The 16,162-nt window shown below is 39.3% G+C and overlaps 1 protein-coding gene across 2 annotated transcripts in view; it reads right to left on the reverse strand.

Annotated features, from left to right (window-relative positions):
- Window positions 1–16,162, reverse strand: part of LOC125464043 (mediator of RNA polymerase II transcription subunit 13-like) — a 208,633-nt gene that overhangs the window by 38,999 nt on the left and 153,472 nt on the right. For both annotated transcript variants that reach the window (XM_048556028.2, XM_048556027.2), the window contains exons 10-13: window positions 13,855–14,589; window positions 9,853–10,090; window positions 4,534–4,636; window positions 4,289–4,410 (exon numbers count right to left, since the gene is read on the reverse strand). In XM_048556028.2, coding sequence (XP_048411985.1) covers window positions 4,289–4,410; window positions 4,534–4,636; window positions 9,853–10,090; window positions 13,855–14,589 — 1,198 coding nt within the window. The remainder of the gene's footprint in view (window positions 1–4,288; window positions 4,411–4,533; window positions 4,637–9,852; window positions 10,091–13,854; window positions 14,590–16,162) is intronic.

Below are 16,162 nucleotides of genomic sequence, written 5' to 3' on the forward strand. Positions count from 1 at the left end.
TGCTGTGTTCATCCAGTTTCGCACTTTGTTATCTTGGATTCTCCAGCATCTGCAGTTCCCATTATCTCCAAAAAGGGAATGGATGACTTTCAGGCAGTCCAAGAGAACTAGGCTAGGTAGTGCAGAATCCCCAAGGATCCCACTCACAAATCAGTTATCCCTTTTGGAAACCGGTTCCTAAAGCGACTAAAGTTAGATCGATGTTCATGGCACCACAAACAACTCAGCTGTAGAAGAGGGGAGGAAGAAGAAAGGAGGAATGATAGTGATGGAGGACTGAATAGTTCGGGCAATGAACAAGCTTTTCTGTGGCTATGAATGTGACTCCAGGATGGCACGTTGCTTCCCTTGTGCCAGTAACAAATGTGTCACAGAACCGCTGGAAGAAGTCTTACATGCGTGGCGAGAGAGAGTGTGTGCGCGCGTGTGCGCGCGTGCATGTGCAGTGATGTGGAACAGTCACAGGTTTCGGTCCACATTATTACTAATGACATACACAAGGACAGGCACCTGGTCCCACAATCAGAACTTATGGAGCTGAGTACAAAAGTTAGCAAGGAGTTCAAAGCAGTAATCTTTGAATCACTCCCAGTGACATGTTAAAGTGACTACAGAAAGAAGAGAATGTGTGGCCAGGAAGATGAAGCAGAATAGGGAGCTTCAGATTCCTGGGGCACTTGGGCTGGCTCTGGAGAAGATGGAACCTGTACAATGATGGAATTTAAGCTCCTTGTGGGTTGTTTTGCTAGTTCTGTTGGGAGGGCTTTAAAAGTTTCTGGATTGTGTGCAAGAGGGTTTCCTACAGTAGTGTGTGTCCAGTTCAACAAGAATGTATTATTTGACACGGTTCTTGGAAAAAGAAGAAGGCCAAGTGCCTGTGGTTGAACACTTACAAGAAACGATCATGAGAACAAGACTCAGGATGATGAAGAATGACAAGCATCCATTCAGAATAAGAAAAATAAATTGGCAGGTTGTTGGCTTCAATGATTCAAGAAAAACCGAACTGTGAATACTGTAAATCAGAAATTGCTGGAAAAGATCAGCAGGTCTGGCAGCATCTGTGGAGAAAAATCAGAGTTAACCTTTTGAGTTGAGTGAATTCTGCAGAAGGGTTACTGAACTGAAAACAGTAACTCCGATTTTTCTGCACCGATGTTGCCAGACCTGCTGAACTTTTCTAGCAATTTCTCTTTTTATTTTCAATGGGACAAGGTTTGAGCAGGGCAGGATTGACAAGCGGCCGACAGAAAAATTGTAACTGAGCAACGGACTACCTTCAAAAAGTAGACAGTTGAAGTATACCGCCTCAAATAGGAAAGGTAGGAAATACAAATCTAGAGCTTCCTGGATGACAAAGGACATAGAAATAAAAATAAAGATGTGTTAAATGATAGGTGTCAGATAGAAAATATAATTGACAGCCAAGAAAAATACAGAAGGTTCAAACAGTAAGTGAAAAGACAAATGAGCGAAACAAAGAGGAACGTGAAAAGTTTGGCAGACAACATAAAGGGGTTTCTGACATACATCTGGTAAAGGAAGGCAACAGGAAAAATAGGGCTCAAAGGAGACCAGAAGGAGATTTTACAGACACAGGCAGCAGGCATGGTTGAGGCATTAAATGAATACATTTTGTTTTTACAAAGGAGAGAAATGCCACCCAGGTCTTGGTGACTAAGGATGAAACTCTGCCACTATTAGGGTTTAAAATTGACATAGAAATTGTGTTGGATAGAGTGTTGATATTTAAAATTAACAAGGCACCAGATTTGGACGTGATGTATCCAAGAAAGCAAGAGTAGAGATTGCAGAGTTACTGGCCATTATCTTTCCAGTCTTCCCAGACGTGAAGGAGGGTTAGAAAACTGGAAAATTGTTGAAGGATGGCCGTCAGAGAAAGCACACCAATTATGGACCAGTCAGTTCAATTTTGGTAGTGGTGAAGCTTCAAGAAACAATTAGCTAGGAGAGCATTAATAGTCACATGGGAAAGAAAAGTGGGTTGATCAGGAAGCATCAGTATAGATTTCTGAAGTGGAAATCATGTTTGACAAACTTGGAGATTTTTGAATAACTAACAGAAAAGCTCAATGAAGGTAACAAACATTATTGATGGTGGCTACATGATCTTCTGTAAGGCATCTGACACATTTCCAAACAAGCTTGTGATAGAACTAACAGGTCATGAAATAAAAGGGACAGTAGCAAGGTGGCTACAATACCAGTTGAAAGAAAGGAAACAATGCAGTGATCAAGAGATTATTTTTTGGGCTGGAGGAACATTGCAGTGGAGTCCCCCAAGTATTCAGTATTAGCATCATTACTTTTCCTGATATACATATGTTATTGACCTAGATCTTGGTTTGTAAGGGACAATTTTAAAATACGCAGAGGTCAGAAAACATGGAAGAACTGCAAACCGTGAGGAGAACAGTGTCAAACTCCAAAAGGATACGGACATAATGTAGGGAAGTGTGAGGCAATGCATTTTGATAGAAAGAATAGAGACAAACAATTTAAAATAGAGAGCATAATTCCAATGAGAGTGTAGCAGCAGAAAAACCCAGGTGCATATGTGCTCAGATCATTGAAGAAGGCAGATCAGTTTGAAGAAGAGCCATTAATAAAGAACGCAGGATCTTTGGCTTTATTAAGAAGGATATAGAGCAAAAGAGAAAAGAAGAATGTTGAACTTGTAGGAGTCACTCGTTAGATCTCTACTGGCACACTGCATACTATTCTGGGCACCGCATTATAGGAAGATGTAAATGCACTGGAGATGGTGTAGAAATGATTTATACAAATGGCTCAAGGGATGAAAAATTTCAGTTATGAGGATAGATTAAGAAAGTTGGGACTATACTCCTGAACAGAAAATGACAGGGAAGAGGTCTGATAGAAGTTTCCAAAATCATGAGGGATCTAAATAGAGTAGATGAGGAGAAACTGTTTCAACCCGTAACAAAAATTTAAAAACCCAGAAGGTACGGACTTAAAGTGATTTACAAAAGAACCAAATACAAGGTGAGAAGCTTTTTCTCACAGTGAATGGTTAGGGTCTGGAATGCACCACCATGAAGTGAGGGCAGTTCAACTGAGGCATTCAAAAATGTTAAGGAGTATTTGATTTCTTGAACAAAGATAACGTAAAAGGTTATGGGGAAGCGGCACGGGATTGGCAGATCTTAAAGCTCACGTGAAGAGTAACTGCAGACACAATGGGCCAAATGGTCTGCATGTCCACAGTAATACCTCTGGGAATTTAGATATCCAAATATGGCTAAAAGCTTTTTTGTAGTCTTCATTTTGAATAAAGCAAACAGCTAGGTTTGACACCACATTTTAATTCCTTCCTTGTAATGTAGCTCTGTAAAAATCAATAATATTATAAGAATATTTGCAAGTGTTCAAATAAGGATTCCATTTTCACCGAGTTTTGTTTATTTCCTGTTATTAGCAACTGCTTCAGAGGCTCTTTGTGACAGGTTCCACGCTGGATCAATGGAATCAAGAATCTGGACCTACTATTTCAATGCCAGGAACAGCACTTGCATTTTTAAATAATATTTTTATTGCAAGATTATAATGCCAATAAAAAGGAAAAATGCAAATATAAAAATAACCTGAAGGAAAGTGAAGAAATTTCCACAGTTTAAAAAAAACAATAAAAGCTAGAATTGCAAAACCATTATAAAAAATGGTGAGTTTTAGCTCAGGTGTATGGAACCTTATTAAAACAAATAACTGCTACATAGAGAGATCAGATTTGATAGTCTATCCAAATTCTGTTCAAAAACAATTCAAGTACTGCATAAAATTAGAAATGCACACTGATAAAAAGACAATTTGTATGTTCACGTGAGAAATAAAATACTGGCATGAAAACAATCTGACTTCTCACTAATTAGCTAGCTATTGTTGTATGCTTTATAATTGAGAAATAGGAGCTAAAGCAATAATTTTAATTAATTAACCCTGAGAGAAATTTACTTTGGGTAACTTATCAGCTCTGAAAGCATTTTGTTGGGAAACTAAATCAAAAAAGTGTTCATAGCTTTCTAGATTGTTTCATTAATTTATGGATTTATTCTCATGCATACATAAGCACTTAATTGTCAAGTATTTGGGAACTCAATAAATTAACAGTGAGCAGCATTCCTAACTCTTGAAACAAGCCAATAGAAATAAATTGGTGACATTTAGATCTCATTAGCAACAGATGCTCAAATATGATGCATTATTTCTTAATTTATGTCACCTTCTGCAAATATAAAATTGCACTTACCCCATTTTCCTCATCATCAGAGTTGTCAAAAAGATTGTCCAGGTCATTCAAAGATACCACTAGGTCAGTCTCACGTGTGAGGCTTGCAGGAACTAACCGCCCTGTCGGAGATTGTCGTGTTTCTAAAGAAAAAATAAATCACTAATAGTTTTAGCAATTAAGTGATTTGTAAATTTTTTTTGATTGGTTTGAAGAGAGGTTAATGTAATCAGATGCTCTTTAATATAATTGGGAATGTCAGATACCTGATTTTGGAGCAGTGTTAAAAATAGACATGGCATCTTTTCCATCAAGCAACTGTGTAGCATGACTAGACTGAGTTTCCCTAGTACCAAATCCATCTTCGAGCTGTAAAGGAAATCAATATAACCTGAAATATGTTCACTCTTATCTACAAGATTATATTTCTGTCTTTGCATAATTTGTAAATTACACATTCTATCCAACAAGCAGGGTTTAAACATTCTAGGATATTTTCCTCCTACTACTTCCTTCAGGTTAAACATTCAAGCCAGGTGTATTCTTTTGGTGGAATGTTATTAGCAACACAGGCTCAGGAATAAATCTGTTCTACTCCATTGTTTTAAACTATATTTGCACTCTGGAACCCAAATCTATTTTTTTTTCCTTTTAAAAAAGCCTGTATACAACACAATGAATTTGTTTGAATTATCCATGATGCGAAAAAAAATTTAGTTGAACCTCACCAATTTTACAATTGGATTCTCCGTCAAAGTGAAATAGAAGAACATACTTTGAGGTTGCCAGTTAACTAAATCAATCGCAAAATAACATGATTTAAAGGTGAATCTTCTACACAACTGGATTGTATAATGATCCTAAATGTGTTTCACAGGCATAAAAAGATCCTAAATGTGTTTCACAGGCAACCTGGATAGTTACAGAAGAGCTTATTTTGACAGACTATTTTCACATGATTAACAACAGCTTCAAATCAAATAATACATATTGTGCAGTCAAAATATAAATGTCTTAAATTTCAAGTTTGAAAATATTGCAGCTGCACTAAGGTTTTTGGTTTTCCTTAGCCTATCCATGTCACAGGCATTATGAACCCAGCAGATATAATTTAAATCCCAGAGTGAAACCTGGCTTGACAATTCATCAGTGATAATGGGAACTGCAGATGCTGGAGAATCCAAGATAACAAAGTGTGGAGCTGGATGAACACAGCAGGCCAAGCAGCATCTCAGGAGCACATCTCAGGTGCTCCTGAGATGCTGCTTGGCCTGCTGTGTTCATCCAGCTCCACACTTTGTTATCTTGACAATTCATCAGTTTTTTTTTGAAATTTGGTTCTAGTGATGGCCAGTCCCTGAACGTATTCACGTGCTAATGCTCTTTTAATGAAATAACTTAATTTATTTCACAAAAGAAAACACAGATTTATATATTTCAGAAAGGTGTCATCTTAAACAGCTAAAAGAAAAATTCAACTCTTTTCCCAGCAATATCCTTTTCAAACTCCAGTAAAATATCACTCCCTTCTTCACTTCTAAGATTTTGTACTTAACTGACTCTCTGCACACATTCATCAGATATGATTAGGTCTCATTCTCCCAGACACATTCAAATACAGACTAACTCACTCTTTGCCATTTTCTTCCTCGACTGTTGAAATAGTTCAAGACTTATTTTCAGCTCTGACATGGTCAGACAGCCACCTCGATCAGCCATGAGGCTTGTACAAACAAACTTGCTCCACTGGTCTAACAACTTGTTTTCTAAACTTAACGTCATTCGCCCCCTAACCAACTATTTCTGGATTCACAAAGCTGAACTTGGGAAACATTCAGCAACTAATTCCCCAGGCTAATTCACTTGATCACTGAGCTCATGTTACATGGCTTCATGGAAATTTTGAACATTGTCCAAAAGTTACTTTCTGCTCTACTTTAAAGAAATTGCCAAAGAATTAAAACTAAAAGCACAGTCATCAATCTGTTATGGATGAACACATTCAAAGGATGGTCAGCCTTCATTTAATAAGTGTACCCCTAACTTCATGACTTAAAAACTTTAATATTTTGCATGATGTTAAACGAACTGGTCCAAATTTTCTTGTTTTTAGTCTTTACTTTTGAATAAAGGAGTTATGTTTGCTATTGACCTATCCTTGAACTTAATTTGCCCGTTCATTTTAGCCAGCTCTGCTTTCATACCTCATAAATGACCTCATTTAAATTTTTAAAAATAGCCTTGGACACATTTCCTTCTTATCGTTGTAACTGTGCCCACATTCACCAAATCTTTACAAAGTTCATGCTATACACGAACAACCTCATGTATTTTTTAAATCTCTCTCCTCTCACCTTAAAAATACACCACCTAGTTTTGAAATTCCCCAGTTCCTAGAGGAAAGGCACCAACTCATTAACCCTATCTATATGCCTCATGATTTTATGAACTTCTATAAAGTCACCTCAACTTTGTATGCTCCAGTGAAAAGTTTCCGCTAGCTAGCCTTTCATCGTAACTCAAACATCCTAGTAAATTTCTTCCGAAACCTCTCGAGCTTAATTATATCCTTCCTATGACAGGGCGTCTTGTTCAAAAGGTGAAGGCAGGAAATCAGTTAGTTCCTCCCAAAATTAACTAATTTACAACCAGATTGAAAAGAAAAATTTGAAACTTGATCAATGGGTCAAATGGCACACAGATCTGAACTAAAGAATAACAAGGCCGAATAGGTCAAGCTATTATGAAAGGAAAATGATGTTTCAGTAACTCAGTGAAAAGATTCCAACATATGTCATCGTGCCAGATTTTAAAATAAAGTTGTTTTAGGCTTTTAAACCCAGAAACACCCCTGCAACTTTTCACACAAAGGTGTTTTTATCCTTATGAAATGCCCTTTATTGTTAATTTTTCTGTAGACATTTTTGGAACAAAAACAAAGTTGCTGGAAGAGTCCAGCATGTCTGGCAGCATCTGTGAAGGAAAAAACAGTTAACGTTGCAGGTCCGGTGACCTTTCCTCAGACTCTGTTTTTCCCTTCTCAGATGCTGCCAGATCTGCTGAGCTTTTCCAGCAACTTTGTTTTTGTTCCTGATTTACAGCATCCACAGCTGTTTCGGTTCTATTTTAAGTAGAGTTTTTTGACTGCTTTAGAGGCTACAAATTAGCAATATAAATTAGATGTACATTTAGAATAACCATTGTCATAAACAAGGTCATATCCGTAGTTTAAAACTTCCATTCCACTTGAACTTAAGCTAAAAAGCACTTCAGTAGAATCACAGAAAGTAAAATTTAATCATATTACGATTGCTGCTACTTGTGGGCACCTTGGTCAAGATCATTAACCAATCTGATTTCATTTCACAATACCAAGTCGAGGGTAACCTGTTTGCTAGTCAGCTGCAAATGTGCTGCTCTAAATGCCATCCTGAAAATATATGAATTCATTTAGGCTTTCTTTGTGCATTTGACTTTGCCCAAAATCTCCCCATGATTATCCTTTTCTGACACGCTCTCACTATTTCTTCCGTCATATCGATCCTTCTGTGTGATTAGTGTTATGGCTTGTACACCACTCCTGCAATTGAATTCTTACCCTCATTTCTAAATTCTACCCAAACCATTTCCATAGTTTGGTTTCCTAAAGTTAGGCCATCCTTCTCTTTTGTGCTAACACCATCATTACCTAAGATAACCATCATTTCACTTTAATTTCCTATCATCCTCAAATGTCCTGTTTTATTCAAGATTTAGGTCATTTTACAGCCAAGTCTCTGACAACTACCAGATCGTACTGATTCATTTCTATTTGTGAACTGCTTCATTTCAAATGGTATTTGCATTCAGATGCAAAATCTTTTTATCGTTTGAGTCATTGTAAACTCTAGTCCTATCTGTTAGCTGACACATATTCACACCGTTTGTCATTTCCTGTAATAACATCTTCCTCTTTCGCCTTGACCGCATTATTTGCTAAATTACATCTTCCCTACCATTCGGCTTAAAATCCTCTCCCCTTCCTTCATGGCGCAGTTGGCAAAAACACTGGTCACATCAAGCTTCAGGTGGAGGCTGACCAATCAGTACACATCCCATTTTTCCCCCGAGTACTGGTGCCCAGTGTCCCAGGAACAGGAAGCCAATTCTTCCACATGGCTTCAAGCCACACACTGATCTGTCTAATCTGACTGTCCTATTACAACTTGTACGTGGCTCATACAATAATGTACAGATTATGAACTTTGAGGCTCTACTACTCAATTTGGCATTTGCTGCTCATGCTGATTATGCAGAATCATTGGTGGAACAACACCAAAATCCTATGACAAGCTAAGCCGAGACAGGCACGGGAACTCCTAGAAGCCTGGCACTCCACACAGAAAGTCATTAATAAACAGATAGAACTCGACCCCATATATACCCTACTATGAAGGAAAACCAGAAGTGACGCAACCCAGTTCAATGGACTCGAGTTGTAAAACCATGCGAGAAAACACACAGACACGTCATCAGAGGCTGCACTGAGGACATTACTCAGCACAGTTGCGAAACATCTGCGGAACAACAAACCAGCTTGACGAGCCAACCAACGTTACCACCCGAAACCCGAGCTACAAATCTGCTCAAACCTGTAAGATTACTGTCCCATCATTTTTAACATGTTCCAAGTAACTGCTTAATTCTTGCATGTAACTCTGTATTTACGTATATTTTTATATATTCCATTAACCTTTCCAATAGCTAAATCTTAGGAACAAAATAAACCACTTACAAGATACTCACCAATTAATGAGAATTTTCTCTTGTTACAGAGTAAGAATCAAGTCCTGGAGGCTGAAAGTGCTTAGGCAAAAAACAACAGAAGACCTCTTTCCACTTCTCTATTCAATCCCTGAAGCACTTAGCTCCAACACACTATTCTCAGTCACATTTCGGTGCTGAACTGCAACAAAAAACTTAATTTTTTATGGTCCTAGCACAAAAGGCCGACCTAACTCATTTCGCAAGGAATCAATTTTAGCTAATCTTTCACTGGAACCTTTGAAAGTAACCTGGCTTAAGGCTAGCAACTACATAAACTGTAACTTTCAGTTTAGTATCAAGTGCAAACTCCAGACTAAATTAGATTTGGGCAAAATAAATATTTGGATTTTCCTACCCAATAACTGCATGGAATCAATCCCAGGATCATTTAAATCTAGAGTTACCCTAAGAGTGTCCACAAATTGAAAACATGCTGCTGTGCCAAATTTGAGAACAATATTGTACCGATGAAAATCGTTGGTGAATGGCTCGGATGCATAAAATAGTAAAAGTATGTGCAAAGGAAAACAAATTGCAGCACTGAAATGAGATTCTAAATCATCCTTCAAAGTTAAGAATTGTACCCACTTAGTTCACCATTGTATCATAGAATATCAGGAACCATTTGTTTTATAACCAATGTTCCATCTTTCATAACATTGAAATGAACAGTCTAACTCAAACAAAAAAATTTGATGAAACCTGACTCTGAAAAATGCATCCCACAAAATAGGATGCACCCCTGCATGTATACTTGCATAGTGATTTTAAAACATTACCTTGTTCGGTTGTGATTTCTTTGATGTATCTTTCTCAGAGCCAAGTTTTGACTTTTTAATCGACGTGAAGCTGTATTCAATATCGCCATCCACAAAAGTGTAAGGGTCATTAAGTTCTCCGGGACCTTCACTACACTGCTGGGTAAGTCTAGTTGGATCCAGATAATGAATTTCCTGGATTTGCATTTGTATTCTTTCTTCTGAAACTTTGAATCGCTTATGGGGCTGTGCTAGAAGTCTAAAAATGAAGCAAAGAACTTTAGATGAAAAGTAGATGATGCTGAAAATAAACATGCCACTCAACATCAGTTAAGAATATGGGCAGCTTAGGAAAGAGGTTGAAAAGACAATTTATTAGTTAAAGAGGAAGTATAAAGTGCAAGCATCAACAAGTTTACTTATGACAACATCTTTAACATAATAAACCATTTTGAGAAGCTTCACGAGAGTATTCTAAAATATGAAACCAAGCCACATATGAAGATAAGCATAAGACGACCAGAAGTTAGACCCTGGGGGAGATTTAAAGGGGTGACCCTCCAGGCAGAAAGTGAGATACAGAGATGAAAAGGCAGAGAGGGGAATTCCGGAGCTTAGGGCTGAGGCAGCTGAAAGCATTATCACGAACTACACAGCAATTAAAATTGGGGATGCTCAAGAGGCCAGAATTAAAGGACCTTGGTCATCTCAAATGGTTGTGAAGGTGGAGGGGAATTAGAGATAGGGAGGGTCAAGGCTAACCTTAGAGAACAGGACATGGGGAGACCAATTATCAGCACACTGGAATACGCAAATGCAAAAAAAAACATAAGCTTGAATAAGGGCTTCAGCAGAAGAACCAGACAGTGGTAAAGTCAGACAATGTCACAGGGTGAAAATAAGCTGCTTTACTGCTGGAACAAACGTTCGGAAGCTCATCTATGGGTCAAATGTAACATCAAGGTTGCATATAGACTTGTTCCATCTTAGACTTTTGTCAAAGGGAGGAACAGAATTAGTAAGCTTGTCAAAATATGGAACAGCAGCCGAAAGCAGATTTGCTCCCAATGTTTAACTGGAAGAAACTTCTGATTATGAACCACCTGTTTTTAAATTACTCTGATAATTTACTAACAGGAAAAGAGTTGCAAAGAGTGATGGGGAGGGAGAATTTGATAGTGTCAGCTCACATATGAAAATTGAGTTATTTTGGATGTTGTCACCAAGGGATGGCCTGTAAATAGGAAATACATCAGAGATAATGGGAACTGCAGATGCTGGAGAATCCAAGATAATAAAATGTGAGGCTGGATGAACACAGCAGGACAAGCAGCATCTCAGGAGCACAAAAGCTGACGTTTCGGGCCTAGACCCTTCATCAGAGAGGGGGATGGGGAGAGGGAACTGAAATAAATAGGGAGAGAGGGGGAGGCGGACCGAAGATGGAGAGAAAAGAAGATAGGTGGAGAGAGTATAGGTGGGGAGGTAGGGAGGGGATAGGTCAGTCCAGGGAACACGGACAGGTCAAGGAGGTGAGATGAGGTGAGTAGGTAGATGGGGGTGCGGCTTGGGGTGGGAGGAAGGGATGGGAGAGAGGAAGAACCGGTTAGGGAGGCAGAGACAGGTTGGACTGGTTTTGGGATGCAGTGGGTGGAGGGGAAGAGCTGGGCTGGTTGTGTGGTGCAGTGGGGGGAGCGGACGAACTGGGCTGGTTTAGGGATGCAGTTGGGGAAGGGGAGATTTTGAAACTGGTGAAGTCCACATTGATACCATTAAGCTGCAGGGTTCCCAAGTGGAATATGAGTTGCTGTTCCTGCAACCTTCGGGTGGCATCATTGTGGCACTGCAGGAGGCCCATGATGGACATGTCATCTAAAGAATGGGAGGGGGAGTGGAAATGGTTTGCGACTGGGAGGTGCAGTTGTTTGTTGCGAACTGAGCGGAGGTGTTCAGCAAAGCGGTCTCCAAGCCTCCGCTTGGTTTCCCCAATGTAGAGGTAGCCACACCGGGTACAGTGGATGCAGTATACCACATTGGCAGATGTGCAGGTGAACATCTGCTTAATATGGAAAGTCATCTTGGGGCCTGGGATAGGGGTGAGGGAGGTGGTGTGGGGGCAAGTGTAGCATTTCCTGCGGTTGCAGGGGAAGGTGCTGGGTGTGGTGGGGTTGGAGGGCAGTGTGGAGCGAACAAGGGAGTCACGGAGAGAGTGGTCTCTCCGGAAAGCGGACAGGGGTGGGGATGGAAAAATGTCTTGGGTGGTGGGGTCGGATTGTAGATGGCGGAAGTGTCGGAGGATGATGCGTTGTATCCGGAGGTTGGTGGGGTGGTGTCCAAGTTCTTCAAGGACCGCAACTTTCCCCCCACAGTGATCGAGAACGCCCTTGGCCACGTCTCCCGCATTTCCCGCAACACATCCCTCACACCCCGCCCCCGCCACAACCGCCCAAAAAGAGGATCCCCCTCATTCTCACACACCACCCAAAACATCAGCTTTTGTGCTCCTGAGATGCTGCTTGGCCTGCTGTGTTCATCCAGCCTCACATTTTATTATTAATAGGAAATACATGGTGGCCAACAATAGAACCTTTAAGGATACCGAGGCAACAGTGAGAGAATGGCTTGTACAAATAATTTAAAATTTCTAAAAATCTTTCATAGTAACATTATTCCTTAGTACTGTGTTTCATGAGCTAATTTTTATTCCCACTTCTTCAAAAATATCCACTTACACATTAATTCCAAGTAGTCACTTTGCCTCCTTTCTTTTATTAAGTTTCAACTATATTTTTGACCTTTTTTTGTTTCTTGCTTCCTAGACAAAGGCAACTATTTTAACTTCCTCTCATTAATCTTCCCAGTTACTAATGCAAAAAAGGCCATATTAGTTTCCCATTCAATTTCACTCATCCTCCAAATTCTTGGAATTCCTGAAAAATTCAAGCCATTATTTTCTAGAAATAGCCATGATGAAATGATCTTTTTCAACATCACCTTATTTGAAAAATGAAAAAAAAATCACTGCACAGTCTCTCAAATTCATTCAAAAAATTCAGTACTAAAGCACTTACTGAAAAACAGCCTAACAGTTACTGCCTAAATTGCCAAAAATTGCAATTTGCTCTTTTATAGTTTTTCATAAAAACAGTGCAGTAAATATGCTTTATTATTGGTAACAATTCTGAATGTGAACTGATCAGGTATTGGCTAATAAAAAGTTTAGTATTTGAGAAAGTGAAAAGGTCCACTATGTAATACCACTAAAATGTTTTAGGGTGTGTGGACATGTGCACAGGTTGGGTGGTGTTCAACAACAGCTAGATACTGTTTTATCAGTGAAAGAAAATGTAAATAAACTACAACAGAGCCTGGAGTGTAAAATAGATTTTTTTAGCACCATATTTGAATTTAAAGTGTCTTTTCAACTATCAATTTGGATCCAAGACGACATTTGAGAAATTGTATGCCTCTACTGCTCTCCAATTTACAATCTGATTATGCAAGACACAAGAGATAACAAGGTGTAGTGCTGGATGAACACAGCAGGTCAAGCAGCATCAGAGGAGCAGGAAGGCTGACGTTTCGGGCCCAGACCCTTATTCAGACCCTCCTCTGATGCTGCTTGGCCTGTTGCGTTCATCCAGCCCTACACCTTGTTATCTCAGATTCTCCAGCATCTGCATTTCCTACTATCTATGTGCAAGACACAATTTTGGTTTACAGAGTCAAACTGCCTATTGACCATCTCAACTAAACTGTCCATTGCCACATCTACCAGCCCCTGAGCATCCATCTTGAATTAGATTCAGCTAATTTAAATAATAGTGTTGAATAGCACATTAAATGCTCTCTAAACCTCGCAGGTTTTAAATGCACGAACCCTTATAAATGGGCAGATCCTGGATTATGTACATTTTAAAAAACCTCAAATTAAGCTTCAGTGGGTCACCTGAAAAACTTGAATGCAATAAAAAGGGACAAGTCAAATCAACACAAAAGGAAACAGTATACCAAAAATATTACCTTCTTAGTGCTGAGCCATCTGGATTATCAATTTTATTGTCACATCTGTCACAGTGCAGTTCTGGTGGCCTGAACTCTCCCTCGACATGGGTTGGAGTCTTGTAACACTGCCATGAGATTCTGTCCGATGATTCCAAATTTTGTGCAGTGATACCACTGTATAGAGTAGTCTCACTGACCTCTGGCACCGGTGGTAGTCTTTGTGATAAAAGCCCAGTCTTATCATCAAGGCTGGGAATCGCCTGAAGTTCTAGACCATTACTATACAGTAATGGATTAATGGGCACAGGAGCTCCTTCCAAGCCTTCTGTCTCTGGACCTCTTGGTTGGGGGCTGAGAGTTGGTGGAAGTGGAGAGATGGGAGAATGTGGAGAATCCATAGGATTCAAATTTAGTGGCTTGCTCTGGTTTCCTGGATGTCCAGATGCTGGCTTGCCATACTTTCTGCTGCTGTGCATTTCTAAGGAGACATCAATACCAACTAATCCAAGCTTCTGTCCTGTTGGATCTTGCTCCATGCAAAGCTCATCAGTTAACGAAGGTCGATGATGAAATGGAGTCATCGGACGCTTCTGCTGCTTATCTCCCTTTTCCTGCTTCTCATTTGTTTTGTGCTTAGAAGATGCAGACGATGGCAAGGAAGAAGCAGAAGGGAGCCCAGCATTAAAGCCAGGCTGAGAGATGGATGGAGGGCGGTTTGTGCCTGTAGTATTTCGCTGTTTTAGAAGCTTTTGCCTGAAAAATAAGATCAGTCATATTCGGCAATAATGGAATTAACAATGTACAGTAGCAGTGTGTCAAACATAATCGAGATAATAGACTTTCTATGAGAAGTCAAAGTACTTTTTCCAAGCATTACAGGAAAACTGCATTCATAACATACAGTTTAACCGCATATTTTCAAACTCCATATTGAAACAGCAATACAAAAAAATTATAGAAATTAAGATTTATTTCACATTTAGAGTCTGCAACAATAACCGTGCAAAGTGGCTGAAGCTCAAAGAAAATAGATCCACAGCACAGATACTACACAAACAAAGCGTTAGTGCCTGTTCTCTGTCAATGCTGGACAGCTATGTTGTTGAATACATTTGGCATAAAGCCATCGCCACTGCTGTATCAGCAGAGTTGGCAACACCATTGTCCTTAGGCAGAAGACTGTGGGTTCACTCCAGCAGTGGAGCACAAAAGCAAACTCCATTAATGTAATAAGGAAGTGGCATAGCCTTGAAAAAGCTTCTTTCAGAATCTTTGAATTCAGTGCCCGGCTAATGTCTCAGACAATCATAAAAGATCACATGGCACTATTTCAAAGAACAGAACAGAAGCTATCTCCAGTGACCCTATTCAAAACTTATCTCTCAATCAATCTCACAAAACAGATCATTATCCCACTTCAGCTTGTGGGAGCTGGCTGCATACAAATTGGCTGCCTTGTTTCCTAGATTACAACAGTACATTTCAAAACATTTAGTTAATTGTCCAGCATTTGGGACTGTCTTACAGTTGAGAAAGGCATAGTGGAAAATACAGGATTTAAAAGAGTTTTTTTTCTACACAAGTAAACATGATTAACTTTGGGCCAAGGAGGGAAGTGGTCTCCCGATAAGTTAATGGTACTTCGAAGTCCCATATGATAAATCTCCCTGTATTCTATTCTAGAAAGAAGTCACCCTGAACCGCAGCTTTAGTTTTTTGATAAGGGAATGATGGGAGAATAATGGCAATTTCAGAAGCAGTTCCAAGCAACACCAGGTCAGAAAGGTACTGAGAAAAACCATGAAATGAAATATTTTGGGATGCTTTTTACAAGCTCATAATTCATGCAAAACTATCAAAAACTGATGACTCTCTTTTTTTTGAATGGTTAATTATCAAAATAGAACTAAATTACACTGAGGAACAACTAGAGAGGGTGTATTAGGACACCATTTTCAGCTGCTACCTACAACACAGCATCATGGCAAATGCATTGGAACCTGACCCAAATCAAGAATGCCGTAAAGCAAGTTTTGAGTTGACAATATCTCACGTCAACTGCACCTGACCACCGAGAAACACTGGTTGATACCACTAAACCTACATATTTACTATAAGCATAACAGTCAATTGATTTTAATACCAGTTTTTCTTTCAGAAAATGGTCACAGTACAATGATTCCTCCCAACAGTCATTCTATGCCATGACACTGCTTAAAATCTTTAGTGTTTCAAATGTCTTTAACATTTTATCTGGTGGCTCATGACTCAAAGTGTTACTTCAAAATGAATGTTATTACTATAATTCTATTGATCAGCATATTCC

Source organism: Stegostoma tigrinum, chromosome 26 (genome assembly GCF_030684315.1).
Source record: "Stegostoma tigrinum isolate sSteTig4 chromosome 26, sSteTig4.hap1, whole genome shotgun sequence".
Taxonomy (NCBI): domain Eukaryota; kingdom Metazoa; phylum Chordata; class Chondrichthyes; order Orectolobiformes; family Stegostomatidae; genus Stegostoma; species Stegostoma tigrinum.